Source organism: Equus quagga, chromosome 13, assembly GCF_021613505.1.
Source record: "Equus quagga isolate Etosha38 chromosome 13, UCLA_HA_Equagga_1.0, whole genome shotgun sequence".
Taxonomy (NCBI): Eukaryota; Metazoa; Chordata; class Mammalia; order Perissodactyla; family Equidae; genus Equus; species Equus quagga.
Window position 1 is genome coordinate 27,219,437 of NC_060279.1, and position 18,751 is coordinate 27,238,187.

The 18,751-nt window shown below is 49.4% G+C and overlaps 1 protein-coding gene across 1 annotated transcript in view; it reads left to right on the forward strand.

Moving 5' to 3' along the window:
* PLXNA2 (plexin A2) overlaps positions 1-18,751 on the forward strand; it is a 212,470-nt gene that overhangs the window by 122,041 nt on the left and 71,678 nt on the right. Inside the window, exons 5-8 of the mRNA XM_046680898.1 lie at positions 11,633-11,733; positions 14,973-15,096; positions 16,854-17,007; positions 17,630-17,726. Coding sequence (XP_046536854.1) covers positions 11,633-11,733; positions 14,973-15,096; positions 16,854-17,007; positions 17,630-17,726 — 476 coding nt within the window. The remainder of the gene's footprint in view (positions 1-11,632; positions 11,734-14,972; positions 15,097-16,853; positions 17,008-17,629; positions 17,727-18,751) is intronic.

Here is an 18,751-nt window from a genome sequence, read left to right on the forward strand (position 1 = left end):
TTCTTGGGGGTGCTGTAGGACTGGGACTAACACCATTTGGGCCACCACAGGACAAGACTTCATACCTGGTCTGTTGAGTAAGTGAATAGATGAATGAATGAAGGATTCATACCTGGATGGACTGATGAATGAGTGAATGAATGAATAAACAAACAAATGAACAAATTATGTGTACAAAGTGTGTTTCAACCATATTCAGGTCTACTCAGTTATAAATCAAGTCTACATCAATGCAGATTCACAAAGCTGGGCCAATCAGCCCATACTGACTAGCCCCCGGGTCCAGAGCACTGTGGCTGTGCAGTCATTCCTGCCTCAGCTATACTACATTTAGTAAGTTGTCAGACCTCTTTGAGCTTCAGTTCCCTCCTCTGTAAAAAGGTGACAACAATGATATCAACTTCACAAGGTTGTTTTGAGGCTTCAGTGGCATCTGTACACAAAGAACCTTGCACACAGTTGGTGCTTAATAGTGGTAGCTCTCATGCTCCGTCTCTTTATGCAGACCCCACGGAAGGTGGCAACCTCTTTTTCCAATTGACCAGTCTACACAGGTTCCCAAAGCAGTGCAGAGGTACAGGACCGCCAAGCATGGGAGCCTTCCTGCCTCGCACATCACCACCTTGCCAAGGCTGCAGGAATGAATGAATGACATGAATGAATAAATGAGCTCTATATAAAAAGGGAATTAAAAATTTTTAATGTAAGTGTAGGAGACTCTCTTTTTTCCCTTAGGCAGAGATTTAACGCATAGTTTTATACTCTCTCTCTCTCCCTCTCTTACAAACACACACACAGACACACACTCTCATCCGCTCACCTACGAACTTGTCCTAGGAAGCTGTAGGTGACCAGAAACTGCTCGGTCCTTCACAGGGGTTACCCAGTTAGCATACTAAGAAAAATAAGAGAGAATATTTTCAGCTCCAATGTGTCAAGGACAAGATGGCCCTGTCTCAGATGGTTAGAAAGGAAAGTTGAGTGATGGTTGAGAAGACGCACTCCATGGGGTCCACTGGAAACCAGAATTCTGTTTCACAACATGAGGCTCCAGTGGCTTCTTGCCTACTCCAGATTATATGACAGCTTAGGCACAGAGGTGGAGGCCCATCTCAGATCTAGCGCCTATTTCAAAGCTGAGCCGGCTCAATTCTTTCTTAGGCACACAGCTGTTTACTGGGGTGCACTGAAGAAGGACTTGGGCTGTTGGCCTTGACCAAATCCAGTTGCATCTTGTATCATTTGGTAAGATTGCTCGCCCTATAGCAAGATGACCTGAGGACGTCAACCCTTCATAACCCCAGAAGCAGACTCCAGGGAAGGTATCAAACATGGAAAATTAGCACACAAGGAGCCCCTGAGAACCTCCAAGCTTATATCAATAACTGTGAGTGCCAACATCAGAGTGTGAAGTGCAGTCTGGCACCAGGAGGCCGAAACCTGAGCTTAGTTGGGAGGCCATACCAGGAACTCTGCCCCTGTGGTTCCCTTCAGGAACAGTGGTGTCCTAAGGCCCCACTTTCCCTCTTATAGAAGGAGGCCCTGAGTCCTCATCTCAAACAACACTAAAGTTAACCTCCAGCTTCTACCTAGACAGCAGCAAAGGTGTTCTTACCCCAGATCTCTGACCAGCCTTTCCTTAGGCCCTGATGATTCCTACCCCAAACCTCACCTTCCTAAGCTTATGGGCCATGGATGCTTCAAAGAGAATTTGGGATTAACTGGACCTCCAAGCTCTCCTGGTGAGTGGAAGGTCGGGGGACCAGAAGTTGAAGGGGTGGGGCCCAGAGATCAAGATCTATTGGGCAGATACTCAGCTCTTGGATAAAACCAAGCTCCATGTGGTAAGGCTAGATTTGGGCTCTGTGCATCCAGGAGCCTCACTGGAAGATAGAAGTGTGGAATGAATGAATGGGAATGGTGGATAAAGGGACATCACTGCCTTGTTGCTCCATCCCCTGCATCATCACTTTCCCCCTCCTGGGCAGAAGACTGGATGTTGACTCTATAGGGAGCTTTGTGGGACCTGGCTAATCCCATGCATCTGGTTCCCAGGTGAGAGGTCTGTTTGAGTTATTTCTTAGGCCCTATTTCCCAAATCCTCTCATCCCCCATTTCCTATCCCACCTGCTTTCCCTAACTGAATAAATCCACGGTTGTCATGGAGACAACATAGTATCAGCATCTCTGCTTCTTTGTAGATCCTTCCAAAAAACAGAACTAGAAAGGGCCCTACTTCCACCTCTCTAGCATTTCTGGCACAGGAGTCCTGTCTGAGAAAATCTGGTATGGTATTTAGAATATCTGTGTTGCCTATTCGGTTTCCTATCCTCTTTATACTTTTTCCTTACTGAAGTTTTACCTTCATCCTTAGGAGACTAAGCTTAATTTGGCTTCTTTCAGCCAAGGACCCCGAGTTTCAGGGCACTTCGGCCTCCAGGAGGGATTATGTCATTACTAAGGACAATAGTTTGAGCAGCCGTGCTCCTCTTCATGCACAGGGCAGACATAATTCTCCCCGTATGATAGATCAGCAGTCTCAGCCCAAAGAGGCTAGGTGGCTTGCTCAAGGTCACCCAACACACAAGCGCAGAGCCGGGGCAAGGGCCCTCTGCAGCTTTCCCGTGCAAACACTGCCACCTTCAGTGGGGTCCGCATAAAGAGACAGAGCATGACAGCTACCACTATTAAGCACCAACTGTGTGCAAGGTTCTTTGTGTACAGATGTCACTGAAGCCTCAAAACAACCTTGTGAAGTTGATATCATTGTTGTCACCTTTTTACAGAGGAGGAAACTGAAGCTCAAAGAGGTCTGACAACTTACCAAAGGTAGCATAGCTGATAAGCATAGGGGCTGGATTTGAAACTGAGGACTGTCTCCTTCCAAGTCCACGTTCTTAACCAGTCCAAAATGTGGCCTCTACCTGAAAAAAGAATTCAGGAGGAGCCATTGTCATAGCATTCATCAGAAGGATGAATTCCACTGTTTGGGGCCAGAAGTTTCTTTTCCCGTTGTCCTCTCTCCTCTGACTCCCGCTTGACCCTCTGCTGGGTTTTCTGAATGAGGAGGAAAAAATGTCATTGAAAAGTTCCACCAACTTTGGATTCCACTCTTTGAGTGATAGATAGCTTTAATTACTCCGAATTACTCAGCCACTCCACTGTTCTCCCCCAAGTCATTAAAAATAGATTTTCTCTTTGAACTCCACTCTGCCCTCAGGTCCCCAGTTAGTCAGGACTTCTTAGGAGACAGCCCCAGGGTCAACTTCTGGTCAGGAGGTGGCATGTTGCTTTAGTTGCAATCACAGGCTTCAGAACCTCCAGCTGGTTTTCTGGGGGGTTGTGCCTCCCTTTTCTTAATGATATCGATCATGTGACTGTCGCTGCTCAGAAGATGGGCAGGGGGCTGGGTTGGTGTTTACTTTATGAGCATTTAAGCGGTTCTCACACACCCCTATTGATTTTTAAAGAACTGGATCTAACACTGGGAACAAACAATAATGAGTTCTTCACATTAATTACTGGGAAGTTGATTCTTAGGGAAGACCAAAGATGAAAATGTGAGCTCGGAGGTGCTCTGCTCCCTAATTAGCAGGTGAGATGAGTGAGACAGGTATTGTTGTCTCTGTTTTAAAGATTAAAAAAATGGAGGCTTGAAGGGGTTAACCGGCTTGCCCAAGGCTGCACAGCTCACAACTGGCAAGACCAGGACAGAAAGCCAGTGCCCCTCCACTATCCCAGCTGTGCTCACTGAGGGCTCCATGACATCCTGGAGGCTCAGGATGGAAAATGTGGAACCTGCTCGGAGCCGCTTCCCCTGTGTTCTGGTCCTGGCTGGCTTAAAAAAAGTCTGGCAGGGGGTCTTCCACCCTGACCAACCTTCTCCCTCTTCCCCCTCTGCTATCGGCCCTTTTGTTGTCTGGCTCCGGATTCACCAGCTGAATCGCCGTGAGTAAACAAGAGAGTAAATGAGGTGAGAGGTAGGCAGTGGTCAGGCAGCTGAACATAGTTTCAGGGTCCAACAGCTGCCCAGGCACTGTGGCTGGCACCTGGTGTCTAGCAGAAAGAAAGGTGACCCTGACCCCCCCAGGAGCGGGGGCCTTCCCTCTTCAGTGCTCCCTCTGTCTCCACCTCACCACCTCAACCTGGGAGTCCGACAAACCTGGCCTCCCGTTCTGTTTCTGCCACCTGTAAGGCATGTGACCTTGGGCAGGTTATTTAACCTGAGATTCAGTTTTCTAATAAGTAAAGTGGGCCTAAAAATACCTCCCCTGCAAGGTTGGCCTAGGGATTAAATGAGGGAATATACACAAAGTATATTATAATATACACAAGTATATACAAAGCACCAGAAGGTGCTAGATAGATGGCCGCTATTATTATTAGTGTTCCTGCTGCTCCATTCTGTTCAACAAACTCAGTCAACTGCCCAGCTCAGAGTGAGGTAGTGCCAGCCTGGAACGTACCAGCCATCAGCAGGAGACCTCGTCCCCATCACTCGCCCTCCCCTTCAATCCCTGGGGAGCAGATCCAAGAAGGAGATCTCATCACTGCCTCAACCCCTACCCATTCATAGCAAGAGAGATTTAGATTAACGTGCTGCTTCAGGTGTCCAGTAGTCCATCAGCTCTTTCCCTGTAAAGGACAGAAGAGAGAATGTGGGTATTTTTCCATGGAGATTTGCTGAGCCAAAGGGGATATAGTACAAGGCATGTCAGGAGCCAGGGGAGCCTGGCACGTCCCTGGAGGGTCCACTTTGGCTTCAGTGCCTGAGAGATTCAGACCAGGGCTGGGGCTGGACTTGGCCTCCGTGTCCATCTGCCCGTGTTCCTCTTCCTGTGAGGACTCTGAACCCCGGCTCCATCGAGTGTAAAGGGAAGGACAGAGCCCTAATCTCTCAGACTTCTCAAAACTGACTGCACCTGTTCACCACAGGGCTGGTAAGATTTGGGGTAAGCCTGTGAAGAGAGACTCCACCCATCCATCCGTCGCCTCCAGTAACTGCTGGGTACCAGCAAGCTCCTAAGAGCTGTGGAGTCAGAGAAGCAAAAACCTCACCTGCCCTCAGGTTGCTTCCTGCCTCCTGAACCCTGCTCTGGTCTGGCCTCAGCCTCTGTCTCCTGGACTACCCCCTGAACCTCCTCTCTCTCCTCACCCTCAGAAAGATCCCTGAAAAGATGTCCCCATCACGGGCAATGGAGGACTCTCCTTCAGCTGGCCATTTCGCTGCTCACTGGGAGACCAAGCCCAGGGTTAAGTCAGCCCTCTGGGGGCCATTATTTCTGGTGGATCAAATGGAACTCATAATAAATAACAATATCTATCCTCTCCTTCTCCCTGAGGAGTTGTGCAGGCCAAATGTGATAATGTGTGTGAAAGCACTTGGAAAATGCTAAAGCCCTCTCAGTATTGTGATTGTGCCACGGATCTCAGTCCACACACCAGCCCCAGCAGGGCCTCCCTTCAGTCTGTCCTTAGCTATGTTTGTAAATGAGTGTCAGAGCTTTCCTTGAGAAGAGGTTTGGACTGGGGGAAAGAGGAGAAAGTGGGTCTGAGACCCTACAGACTCCAAGGTGGGCTGGTAGAGAGAGACCACCAAGAGAAGGTGTAAAGTAGAGGAAAGAGGTTTGGGGAGCCAGCTGTGTTTCAGCTGCTGTGTGCTTTGCCCCAGGCCCTGGGAACCAGAAGGCTGTTGATCAGGCCAACTGCATGCTCCAACCAGGCTGTGTGTGTCACCTCCCACCCCCTGCCACCTGGCTCTCAGCCACTGAGAAGGCCTCTATATCTTTCCTTGTGTCAGGAGGCAAGGGACACGTGTGGGGACAGGTGTACCATCTGGCAGGGGGGGAGTAGATTCCAGGGAAGCAGGGGATTAAATGTTCAGTCCCTGAGGGACCCCGCCAGTCTGGGGAACAGCTTTCCCTTATTCCTTCCCTCTCTCTGTGTCTGTCTCTTGCACAATTGCAAAGGAATCCTACAGACCCCTTGAAGCCCCCTGAGGCGAACCTGTGCTCTCTGTCCTTTCAGCCACGACTGTCTCTTGATTATACCTCTACTGTGGCATCCATCCCACTGTATTGACATAACCTCTTTCCTTGGTTTTGTCCTCAACCAAATCATGGGCTCCAAGAGGGCAGAGAATGTACCCCAATGCCTAACAGAGAGCTTAACACAACGTAAATGCTCAGTAAATGTTTAAGGACTGCATGGGACCCAGACACAATCCATTGTCAGAATCCTGTGTTTGTTCTGCTTGCAACTCAAGTGTTTCTCTGGTAGACCCCTCCAGGTTCTCAGAACCATATTGCTCCTGCCAGGTGTCCACACAGGGTAGCAGAGATGTATCATTGATTCTCTGCCCCCAAGTTCACTTGCCAAAGGACTCCTGTTCCTCAGTCCACCATTGGGGAACTCTTCTGTCTGGAGAGTGATGGGTCTGCATCTGATGATAGTAACTGTCCAGGGCCACTGTCCAGGATAATAGTAACTACCAGGGCCACAGAGCCTTTCCTGGCCTCACCCTGGATGGCCCAAACCCTACAGGTCTGCCGTGTTCTTCAAGATCTTCAGGAATGCGGTCTTGTACCCACAGCCAAGAATAACTTGATATCCTGTCCCTCACTGTGCTGGGACTCATGCCCTGTGGGCTACCCTATGTGCTGAAAGAAGAGAGAGTGGGTGGAGGGGAGAACCTCCTCAAACTCTGCACACCCCTGCTGAGCCCTTCCCACGTAAATCTCCAACTCCACTGAATCAGGCCAAGGAAGGCACTAGAGACGCGGGGCCCCGGGGACAGAGGAGCCAAGAAGGCAGTATGAGTCACCTTTAATTAAGAGTATTCCTTAGTAAATGACTTAATAGGACAGTTATATTCATTAGATGCATAATTACAAGACATAAGACCAAGCAGAAAAGAATGCAGAGCATGAGGGTGGAATCTCGTCCGTAGCAGCTCCATGGTCCTAGGGAGAAGGCGGTGGAGGGAGGCAGGAGCAGGGCATCCGCGACTGTTGACTTCTCATCGCCACACTCGTTTGCCAACCCAGCCACCCTCAGATCCCAGCACTCAGAGTGGAGGGTGTGGGAGAGCCTCAGGCATAATTAAAATGCAATCGTAATAAACAACTCTAATTAAAGCGCCATGGAGTGTCCCATTAAACTCTGAGTCAGCCCTGACAGAGTGCTGCCTGACGCGGTGGACACTCTCCAGGAGAAAGCTCTTTTTCCTTCTCCAGCTTCCCGAGACAGCTCTCATCCCCACCCCATCCCACTCCACCCCACCAGGTCCTAGAGCAAGGGCCTGCCTGTCACCTGGGGTGCAGAGTCATATGGCCCCTGACTCTGGAGACTTGAATGTGGTCCTTTCAGGCCTTCATAGACTCAGAATTATTAGAACCAGTTTCTCCTGGGCATAAAGCAGTCCCCAAAGTATTCCCCCTACTCTCCTCCGCCAAAGTCAGTCTGGTTCCTTCCATAGCCCCAAGGCAGAATTTTATTCCATTTCTTCCTGGTCCTAGGACCTGACTTTTAAAAAGACTTCCCAAGGAGGTCGTCTGTATCACTGGTTCTCAAATGGGCCTCAGAATCAGCTGGAGAGCTTGGTAGAACCATTTCCAGGGCCCCATCCCAGAGTTTCTGACTCAGTGGACTCTGGATTTTCATGTCTCATAAGCTCACTGGTACTGCCAAGGGTGCTGGTTTGAGGACCATGCTTTGAGAGCCATTGCTCCTTGAGAACCACAGGGCCACTGTTTATGGAGGACATTCTTTTGGCCAAAGAGTGACAGCCTGGAGAGCTTAGAGATTTCACATATTCCCGCTCTATGGTCTTGATCCTTCACAAGTTAAACCAAACCTGCCTTTCTAGATTTATAGCCATCACTCCCTTGCCTTCATGCAAAGTTTTCTAAAGAAACTCTGCTTTCTTCTGTTTGCTCATGTGGTTCTTTCCACCCGGAATGCTCTTCATCTGTGTAAATATTATTTACCCTTGAAGACCGAGACACATGCCATATCTCTCACAAAGCCTTCTTCTTGCTCCCATCTAGAGCAGGGCTCTCTCATAGAAAGAAAACGTGAGCCACAAATGCGGGCTACATGAGTAATTTTACCTTTTCTAGCAGCCATATTGTAAAAAGTAAGAAGAAAACATTGAAATTAATAAGAGATTTTATTTAACCTAATATTTGCTAGATTTTTATCTTTTCAACGTATCAATAAAGAATTATTACTGTGATATTTTACATTCTTTTTCTCCATCCTAAATCTTCAAAATCCAGTGTGTACTGTGTCCTTACAGCACATCTCAGTTGGGACTAGCCACATTGCAAATGCTCATGGCCACAAGGGCTGGTGGCGATCACCCTGAACAGTGCAGACGTAAAAGTATTTTCTGGTTGCTCTGAATTCCCTCGGCCCTCTTTCAATACCTCTCTTAGAGCACACGTCACCTTCTTGTTTTTATTGTCGGTCTGTTTCCAACTTGAAGGTGATGGCTGTTCTAATGCCACTGTTGTTTTTATTCTCCTGAAGTGCCTAACGCTGGCCTGTGTGTGGGATGTGATCAATGAATATTGGTTGATGAATGAATATAGGAAAGACAGAGGGCCCATGGAAACAGCTGACCTTGAAGGTCTGCTCCCAGTCCCTGTGACATTTCTTTCCTCTGGTTTGTATATGGCTATTCGATTTTTGAAGAGAGAATAATTCAAGTTTTAGACCACCCCCCCCCATAAGTTTCCTGTTTCACTTTGCTCTTCAACTCTGTGCATTAAAAAAAAAAAAAAAATTCCCACCAGGAGGGCCCAGGAAACAGGAAAAATAGTTGTGCTATTGGTTTCATGTTTGGAGAAGAACAGGGTTCTCACTATCTCCGTGGCACTTGGCGTGAAAGTGGGCTTTGTTGCTGGAGACACTGCTCCCATTCAGGGCCCCCTTTCCCAGCTGCTGAGAGCCGGGCTGTGTTTTGACAGACGGGCCGAATGCAATGCAGACAGTTGTTTTAATTTCCAGCCAGATGCAGACATCACTCACAGGGAGCCCGAAACCCAAGAAAGGGAGGCCGGGCACTGGGCCGCTGCTCTCCGGCCTCAGAGGGTGGGTTGGAGGGGGCCAGCGGAAGCCAACCCGTTGGCCGGGGTCACAGATATCCTGAAGGGCTGAGAGGCCCAGGCCCAGGAGAGGCACACTAGGTGAGTGTCTGGCAGGCACCTGTCAGAAAGGTGCCCACAGGCCATGAGTCAGGGGTCAGGAGTTGTTCGTAAGGCGATGTGATGTCAATGGCTGGTAGTGATGGCTAGATGTTATCTTTCAACTGTACTGGTTGTTCAGGACAGCAATCATACACAGGCTCAGGGAGGAGTTAGGTAAACTGTGGGAAATAGAATCCTGAAGGTCAGAACTAGAAGGACAAATGCAGGCTTCTTCTGAGGGCAGAAATACCTGCCAGAGCCTCCCAGACACATGTCACTCTGACTCTGCTTATGCATGCCGCTGATGGGAGTTCCGTCCGGAAGCGAGGTCTGTTGCATTATTGGACAACCTTGACTTATTTCTGTTGAGCTTCCCTGAAACTTTCCACCCATGAGTCTTATTGCAGCCACGCTGCTGACCTTCGAACATTGGAAAACAACCTCCGTGGCTACCTCGAGATTCGTCTTCTTTGAGCTAAATAAACATCCCAAGTCCATCAGCTGTACCTCAGATGCCACATCTTGGTCCCACCCCATTGCAACCACCCTTCTGGAGAGAATCTCTGGTTGAACACCCCTCTCGGGGCAGGTTGCAGAGACCTGAGCCGGGAACTCCCCAGTGTGGGTAGCCTCTCTCCATCCTGACGTTATGTCTATTTGTGCAGCCCTTTAGCTATTATCTCACTCTGTCAGGTCACATCAGACATAGAGTCCACTCAAACCCTTGGCTCTATTACACATTGCAAGATTTTACACTTATCCTTCCTACATTTCATATTTTTATGATTAAAGGGAAGTTAGGGATGCTTCAAGCTCATCATGTCACTCACCTATAGAAAAGCCTTCTACTAGGGAATGTTAAGAGTTATGAGGTGCTAAGAATGGGGAAGGGGCACCCAATAGAGAAAAGGAAGGCTCCTGGCTGGTACGCAGACCTTTCATCATCTGGCCCTTGCTTATATCCCACCTCACCTCACCCAGTGTACACCCTACACTTGAGTCATACTGAACTTATCCGTACTTACTTTTGCTCATGGTAATCTCTCAGCTTGGAATGCCCTTCCGGGTCTCTGCATCAGGTCCACTCTTACCCTGACCCACCCTGACTCCGCCGACCCCTTCCTCCAGGCTGGTTGTATTGGGCATCCTTCCTCTAAGCTCCCAAGGCCCCCCAGGCACACACCCATCCCATCAGCACAGTGTGGAGCATTGTGCACAACGTGAAGCAGCTCTCGGTTTGTAATTACCAACTCCCACTGGACTGTGTGCTCTGCAGGGGCAGGATCTGTGTCTTGTTTGCTGCTGTTTCTCTATCATGTAGCACCTGAGCCTCCGCCTAGTGACATCTGATAAGCATTTGCTGGATGAGCAGTGTTAGACTCCATCCCGAGCCTCTCAGGAGGATGCCGTGAAGGCGTCTCCATCAGGTCCTTTGTCCCCCTGCCAAAGGCAGAACACTGTGCTGCTGGGCCACAGGTTGTGTTTTCACTTGAGTTCACACATACAGTAGGTGGGGGACCTCTACGCCCTAGCAAATGAGAACCCAATCCCAGCCCAGCAAATGTTTTTGCAGCCCAGCAGCCTCCTGCCCCAGCCAGCCACAGATACCTAGGACATATAAAATGCAAGACTTCAATCTTTCGACCCCCTTGCCTGGCCTTAATATCACACATGCTGGGCAGAAAGAGGTGCGTAATGTCCAGACAGGCCAGGCTCAAGTCCCCGCAGGGCCCCACCAGGAAGCCGGGAGGAATTTGCAGGGACTGTACTCCCTGGGGGGGCAGGGGCTTGATTTGCAAATTCCCTCTTTCCCCAGCAAGACGTAATCAGACAGACAGCTCATCCCTGTGGATGTTCCCATTTAGCCAGACTTTTCAAAGGATGGGAGATTTACTAGAAAAACTGAATGCAGCCATCAGAGAATGGGGTAATTGGATCCAGGTGGTATGTTTGGTTGGCCGTAAAGAGATTGTGGCATACGATGAATATTACTTGATAGGAAAAGTTTCTCCTTCTCTCCCTTTTTAAATGTTTTCTGTGCAGGCAGCCTGTCTCAGCCCAAACCCAGCTGAAAGCTCTTCAGAGACGAGTTGGTGGCACTCCATAGCCTTTCAACGGTGTTAATGATTTTTCAGCCCTTGTCCCGAGCATGCCCAGCACTCGGGGACTTTGGTGCAGGCAGAGAGACTGGAGGATTTGCTTCCGCCTCTGCTGAAGGCAGGAAGCCTTGGGCCTGCCACCTCAGAAACACATTCTGCTTAGTTGTCCCTGCCATGTGCCAAGCAAACAGAGGAGAGTATTGAGGCCACCGCTTTACCCCCAGTGTCACCTCTTTAGGGGCAGTAACAGTGCAAGTGTGGGTGGATGTAGATGAGTCCAAAGACACATCTGCAAGGCACCCCTACCTGGTCTAACCTTGCTCTCTTTCTTCCCTCCACCAGATCACCAGGGTCCCCGTGGAATCCTGTGAACAGTATACGACTTGCGGGGAGTGCCTGAGCTCGGGGGACCCTCACTGTGGCTGGTGTGCCCTGCACAACATGTAAGTTTGGGACGTTCTGGAAAAGGGCCTGGACTGCAGAAGACCAGGTACTTTCCTGGCAGTGTTCATGAGGGACATGACATCGATTTGCAGGGAGAGAGGAATTTCCCTCTTCTGAGCGGTAATTCTAATCAAGGTGGGAGTGCTGAGGGCAGGAAGGGGAAGAGGCATGGCTGGGCCTGCTTTCCGAGTGCGGGGCCTTTGCTCCTGTCTCATTTCACTTCCAAATTCTGCCCTCCCAGCTGCTCTGAAGGCTGTACCTTGTCAGTCCTGGGAAGGGTAGTGGTGTTGGAAGAACTCACCAGAAAGCTGTAGTCTCTAGGTTCCCCAGGAACCTCCTCAGTGCACCCTGCCATGAGCATGCAGATGGCAGTGCACTAGAGTTGGGAGGATGGGGCTCCAGTTAGCTGCTCTGTGACCCTGGGTGGTCCACTAACGACTCTGGGCCTCCATTTCCCTATTGCCAAATAGAGATCATGCCTACCTCGCAGGTGAACTGTGAAGATTAAATGAAATAATAAATGCTTTGGCAATAAGGAAGCCCAGAATAGGCTACACAAATCAAAATAATTATTATGGACTCTGAACCCTTGGGAGGACCCTTCTGGCCTCATTAATTCATGCTTCCAAGAAGTCCGCATCTCACTCCAACTGGCCTCACATCCTTTTTCAGATACATCCCAGCCATTGAATACCAGCTCAATAGAAATGCCAAAGTACACTTAAATTTCCTAATTCGAAGAGTCCCAGAGGGAGAGAAAAGGGTGAAAACTCGAAAGGCGGGAGCTGGCTAGGAGTTCTGTTCCCCAATGGAGTTGGAAACTCCATGGCTCAGTGCCAGCCAGCAAAGCATCTCCATGAAATGTGCCGGGTTTGGGGTGGAGGCGGAGGCGGAGGGCCAGAGTTCAGGGTCCCCGCACAATAGCTCTTGGCTTCCAGCCTCTGCAGCAGGTGTTGGGAGGGCGATGGAGGGAGGGAGGGAAGCAGGCCCCTCACAGATGCAAAATCCGGACTGGATTTGAGCCACAAATGCTGGGTTCTCTGCTTGGGTGTAGAGGTAAGAGACTCCTCAAAAAGTTTTGCAAAAAAATGCTCTAACCGGAAACCCCGTCCATGAGTCACCATTCAGGTCTGACAAGTAGTAAAGATGCTGATGCCACCCCTGTGGTGCCCCAGGAATGGCAAAGGTGCCTAAAAATGGGTTCCCTTCAGTGAGGCTGACGTGCCAGCCAGCAGGCTCTCTCCTCAAGAGGATTTCTTCCTCCAAAGAACCTGACAGCCACCCCCAGCTCCGTGCACAGTGTCCTGGGCTACCTGCCTCTCACTGTGCAGAGGGCATGTCCACCCACCCCCTCCCATGCGCCTTCCTACCCTGGCCTCCCAGTTTCTGTGCCAGGGGCACTTCTCACATGTAGAACACACCAAAATTATAGATGAGGATTATCATTTATTCAACAGCAAGGACATCGCATTCCCCAATTTGTACCAGTGAGTGCCTACAAATCTACCCACAATGCCCCGGGTCTCCTGGTGGCCCTAGACCACTCCTGTCGTCCTCCTGGTCTGGGTCAGCTGTGGCTCCTAGAATGACAGAGCCACACCAGGATAGTCTCAGATGTCCTGTGTCCTCTGAACTCCTCCCCTATCGTCAGAGAATCCCTCCTACCTACCAGGGCACACCTCTCCTTCTAGCTACTCTGCCTGCCAAGAATGCGTGAGGAACAAGCTTTCTCCTATCTCTACCCGGAGGTTTCTCCTCTTCTGGCCATTCTCTTCTTCACCAGCCCCTCCCACAATGCCTGCCCACCTGCCACCACCAGCTCCCCTTGGTAAGGGGACTGAATTGATGGGCTCACCTCCGGCTCCTGGGCCCACATGCTGGACTTTAATGGAAGCAGAGGGCTGAGGGAGATTGCTAAAGAGCCTATGGGTCTGGGGGGATTTGAAACCTTCCTGTCTCTTCTGTATGCCTTGCTCTTGCAAGTGTGTTATTGTCTCCAAGGCTATTTATCTCTGTTAGGGCTGTTGCCATAAATAGTATGATAAAAAAGAGCCATTTCAGTGAGTCAATGAGATAAAGGCTCCAGTCAAGAGCTCACTTTAGAGCTATCTTAAGGATTCACTTAAACCTCAATAATTCTTTTCTTTGACAGCATTCATATTTAGATCCATTATGTGCCTGGGAAGGAAGAGGGGGCTGGGCCTGGGGGGAGTCCCGAAGGGAATCACTGCCTGACTGTGCAATCTTGTTGTGTCGGGTGGCTATTTGGTTTGGAGAAGCACCGGCCCTGGAGCGTGTTCCTGTGTGACATAGGTGGCAACCAGACACTCCCGCATGCAGGTGTCACCATGCCCAGCTGCCACCCTGGGCAGAGGAGCCTAGAGCCAGAGATGAAGCTGTCAGGAGAAACGGCCACACAAGCTTTCTGACAGAGGCAACCCTGGCTGCGACTCCTTGTCTGTCTCTGTCTCCAGGCATTATTTCACACCACAAACATTTATTTAAAATATACCATGTGACAGGTAGAATATCTCAATGAATAAAACATGGTCCCTGCCTTCAAAGAGCCATTAATCCAGCCACAGAATCACAGGCACGCTGTTCCACCCAGCTAAGACGCTGTTCAGATTTTTGAATATCTCTGGAGGAGAATAATAATGTTAATAATCGTCATCATTAATATTGTTATTTTAAAGGCTAACAGGCCATTTTCTAAGCACTAACTCATTTAATCCTTACACCAACCCTATGTGGTAGAGTATTATCATTATGCTCACCATTTTACAATTGGGGAAACTGAGGCATGGAGAGATTAAGCAACTTGCGCAAGAGGCCACAGCTAGCAGGCAATAGATCTATGGTTAGAACCCCGGCAGCCTGGCCCCAAAGTTCATGTTCTTAGCCTCTTGTATGTTATTTTTGGTTCCCCAAACTTGCCTTCCTCCATCGTTGGGCATCCCATAAAGACTCTATCTATCGAGAGGTATTCTTTATGTCTAAACCACATCTCTCCCATCTCATATTGGGGGTTAATCCCACTTCCTCTTAGTCTGTCTTTAACTGCAGTAGAGACCATCTAAGAGTCACCCAGGCCCTCTGGGATAAGTGAAAGTCGTAATGAGAAAACAAGCCACAGGCCTCAAAGCAGCAAACCCCTCTTACTTACCCCAAGGGGACAATGGAGCCAAACAGATGGGTCTCAGAGGCCTGACCTCTTGCGAATCTGTGTTTATGGCAGGTGCTCCCGCAGGGACAAGTGCCAACGGGCCTGGGAACCTAATCGATTTGCTGCCAGCATCAGCCAGTGCATGAGCCTCGAGGTGCATCCCAGCAGCATCTCAGTGTCTGAGCACAGCCGGCTGGTAAGTAACTCCTCAGAGGCATGGTGGGGGGGTGGGGGTGGTACATGTGTGAGTGTGTTCCTTTAACACTTGCACAGGTTATCTGTAGATAGATCCTACTTTAAATGCTCCAAGGAGACTTTATATTTGTAGAAAACCTATGGTAACTCCTACTGTAAATGGCACAGTCATTCTCCATACTCCTTGCAAATTCATTAACTATTGACCTGTTTTGTAAATCTAGGTTTTGCATTTAGTCACAAACATCTGCAACATAATGCAATCCCATGCCAAATAACACGTCTTTTGGTATATGCTATATTTATAATCCTCCATTTGATACATGCTCTCACAGAAACCTGAGAGTTGCCTTTGTGTGTGTGTGTGAGAGAGAGAGGCAGACAGACGGAGAGACAGAGAGAAAGACAGAGAGACTGAGACAATTCACAGTTGATGTGTGCTTAAAGAGAATATTAAAGAGAATAAAATAGCCTTTAACCACCTGTCGAGGTGTAGCCCAAAATATTTCATGTCCTCAGGCCCTGCATGATTATTTTATTCTGAAGGTTTTATGAGCATTCACGAATGTTAATTAGTTAATGAACCTTCCAAGATTTCCATTCGTTCATCCCCACCGGGAGGTTTTGGCTCCCACGGAGCTGAGGGAACAAACAGCGGAGTTTGTACCTAAGTCTCTCAGCCCCATGGAAACGAAACTGGGGCAGAGATTCAGCTGCAAACAAATGTATGGCGAGGCTAGGTGATGCCCATTGTGACTGAGAAAGCCAGTGCAATAAATACCACTAGGTGTTGGTAGGAAGACAAAGGGAGACCTACCTGCAGCATGGCTCCCAATGTGGAGGCCACAGGGGTGTTGTCACCATCAACCTTTCTGGGCACACCCTACTGCCAGAGGGAGCCAGTCACATCTCCTACCTCTAGTTTTTAATACCGCTTAGGTGCTGTATTGTAGTAATTGAGTACAAATTCATTTCCACTGAATTCAGAGCAGCATTTTGCCATTAAATAGTTTCTCCATCAACATATTCTTCTGACAATCTGTGATATTTTTCCCATTCAAAGGAGGGTGTTCAAACTTGAAAAGGCTGGAAACCACTCGCCTAGATTGCTGGGACTCATAGGTAACAGCAGACATCATCCAAGCCATGGGTGTCCACTTAGGCGCCCTGTGAAGCGAATGCCCTACTCCAGGGGAGCTGTCAAGGAGCAGAGGGCCAGGGAGGGACGGAGAGGCAGAAACTCTAGGAAACCCATCACCTTGATGAGCAGCCCCTAAACGACAGCCAGGGTGAAGAGCTAGCTGTATTCCACCAACCTGGCGAACTGGTAAACCTGCAGCCGTGATACTTGTTCTGCCATGGGCCAAGGCTAAGGCTTATTTGTGAAGGGCTCAGCTCACAACTTGCTTTCAAGTTTGCATGGTTTCATGTCAAAATGAGCAGGATCTGAGATGGATTTTGGTACATTTCCCCTAGCACCCCTCCTCTTTCCCCCAGAGCTTTCTGATGCTGGACAAGACTGAAAAATAAGTTCATAATAATATTAATAAAGACCATTGACCCTGCGCACCCCTGGCAACACTACTGTAATGGTTCAGTGTCAAAGCCAGAAGATCACCTACATCAACGTCCTTCCTTATAGATGAGGTCAGGGAAGATGTATGAGCAAGCAGGTAAGGGCAGGGCCAGGCCTGAGACACAGGTCTCCTGAGCCTCGAGGGCTCTTTCTTTAGCATCAAACCTTTGATCCTCCCACAGCTCAGCCTGCTTGTGAGTGATGCTCCCGATCTGTCTGCGGGCATCGCCTGTGCCTTTGGGAACCTGACAGAGGTGGAGGGACAGGTGTCTGGGAGCCAGGTCATCTGCATATCACCTGGGCCCAAGGATGTCCCTATCATCCCTCTGGATCAAGGTAAGAAGTGTCTGCCATGAGAGGCAAATGCTAGGGGCTGCCCTACCAGGATGGCTAAGACTAGAGGACACAGGAGATGGGGGTGGCAAGTCCCAGCACAGAAGTTACCAGACCAAGTCACCTTATGCCAGACACTAATATGGGTTTATATAACTTAAAGCAAACCATCTCGCCCCAAAGCAAAATTCAGGAGGAAGGAAATCCCTTGCTACCATTTGGGTTAAGGCTGCAAAGAGTTTTTCCAGACTTCTCTTCCCTTCTAGGAATGGCAGTGGCTTCAGCCAATGGTTTTCAGTGGGGTCCTCTCCACAGAACTGGGGGCTTGAGGGGTCTGGCCTAGTATTTCTGAAAGTCTTTCAATCACTGAACATGCCTGACAAGGGGAAGGGGCTGTGTGGGATCTGATTCATTACTTCTTCCCTAAGGGGCTATGGGGGTGTCTGGGTCTCGGTGCTGGGCTGGCAATCAGCAGAACAAAAGGGACTCTCTGGGGAGGAGAGGATTCAGGGTGTTTCCATCTGTCGTCTGTGCCCCAAGAGAGCTCTGGAGTGGAGAACCGTCAGGCTTTCCCCTGGGTGTCCAGGTCGTCACACCCTCTCCTTTTTTTTCTTCTTGTTTCCAGACTGGTTTGGGCTAGAGCTGCAGCTGAGATCCAAGGAGACGGGGAAGATATTTGTCAGCACCGAGTTCAAGTTCTACAACTGTAGCGCCCACCAACTGTAAGCACTTATCCGCAAGTCCTGCCCTGGGTCTGGATGCGGGTGTGGGGTTTCTCTAAGCTCTTTTAGGACAGGAATCATGTTGTTTTCACTTTAGTCTCCCTGTGGGGCCTGGCACATGGTCTGGAACAGAGGAAGCTCTTCATGAATGTCACTTTTCGGTTCTGTTCCATTTACTCAGTTTTATTAAACTGAATGGCATTCATTCTCCACAGCCTCAGATCCCATTCAGTCTGACTTGCTCACCCGTTCCCAACACACCTACCCTCAACTCTTAGGCTAAGACAGTAAAAAGAGGGTTTGAAGTAACGACAAAGGGCATGACCTAGGAACCATAAGCAAAGTGCTCCATTTTAGACTAGTTGGTGGTGGCTTTGAACATAGAGATTGACAGCGAGTGGAGTTTAGACACCTCATCCATGACCAAATGAGGCGGGACTCAGAGATGAGAGAGTCAGCTCTGGACACAGCTCCCCCCCAGAGGAGGGCAGGGATGGGGGTAGGAGCGTCACCCAGCATGCAATGAAAGGACCGGGCTAGGATGGGACCATCAGGCCCTAACTCTGCCATGTTCCAAACCCAGCCTTCAACTTTTTGAGGAGGAAGGGGAAACCAGACCAAACCACCAGCCTCCAGAGGGGCTTAAGTCCAACCCAGGGGCCTCACCAGCCGTCTCCAGCAGCAGAATGTTTACCAATGGGTGCCCACAAGCTGTAAGATCCTACAGCTGTGCAGGAAGCTGGGAGCATTTCACAAGTAACAAGCAGAGCCAAGAGGAGGGGTGAGAGAGACTCATACTAAGTTTCTGCTGATCCTCTCTGGAAGAGAAACTTAGACTCCTTCCATCCCATCTGGAAACTCATGCACTGTTTGACTGGGAAAGAGGGAAGCGCAAGTCTCTATAATAGGGCCACATGAGGGCCACAGGACCTATGACCCCAGGCATTCACAAGGAGGGAGATCAAGCAATAGCTCCATCGCCGAGGGAGCAGTAACCAGGAATATTCTATGGACCCATCCTTCCC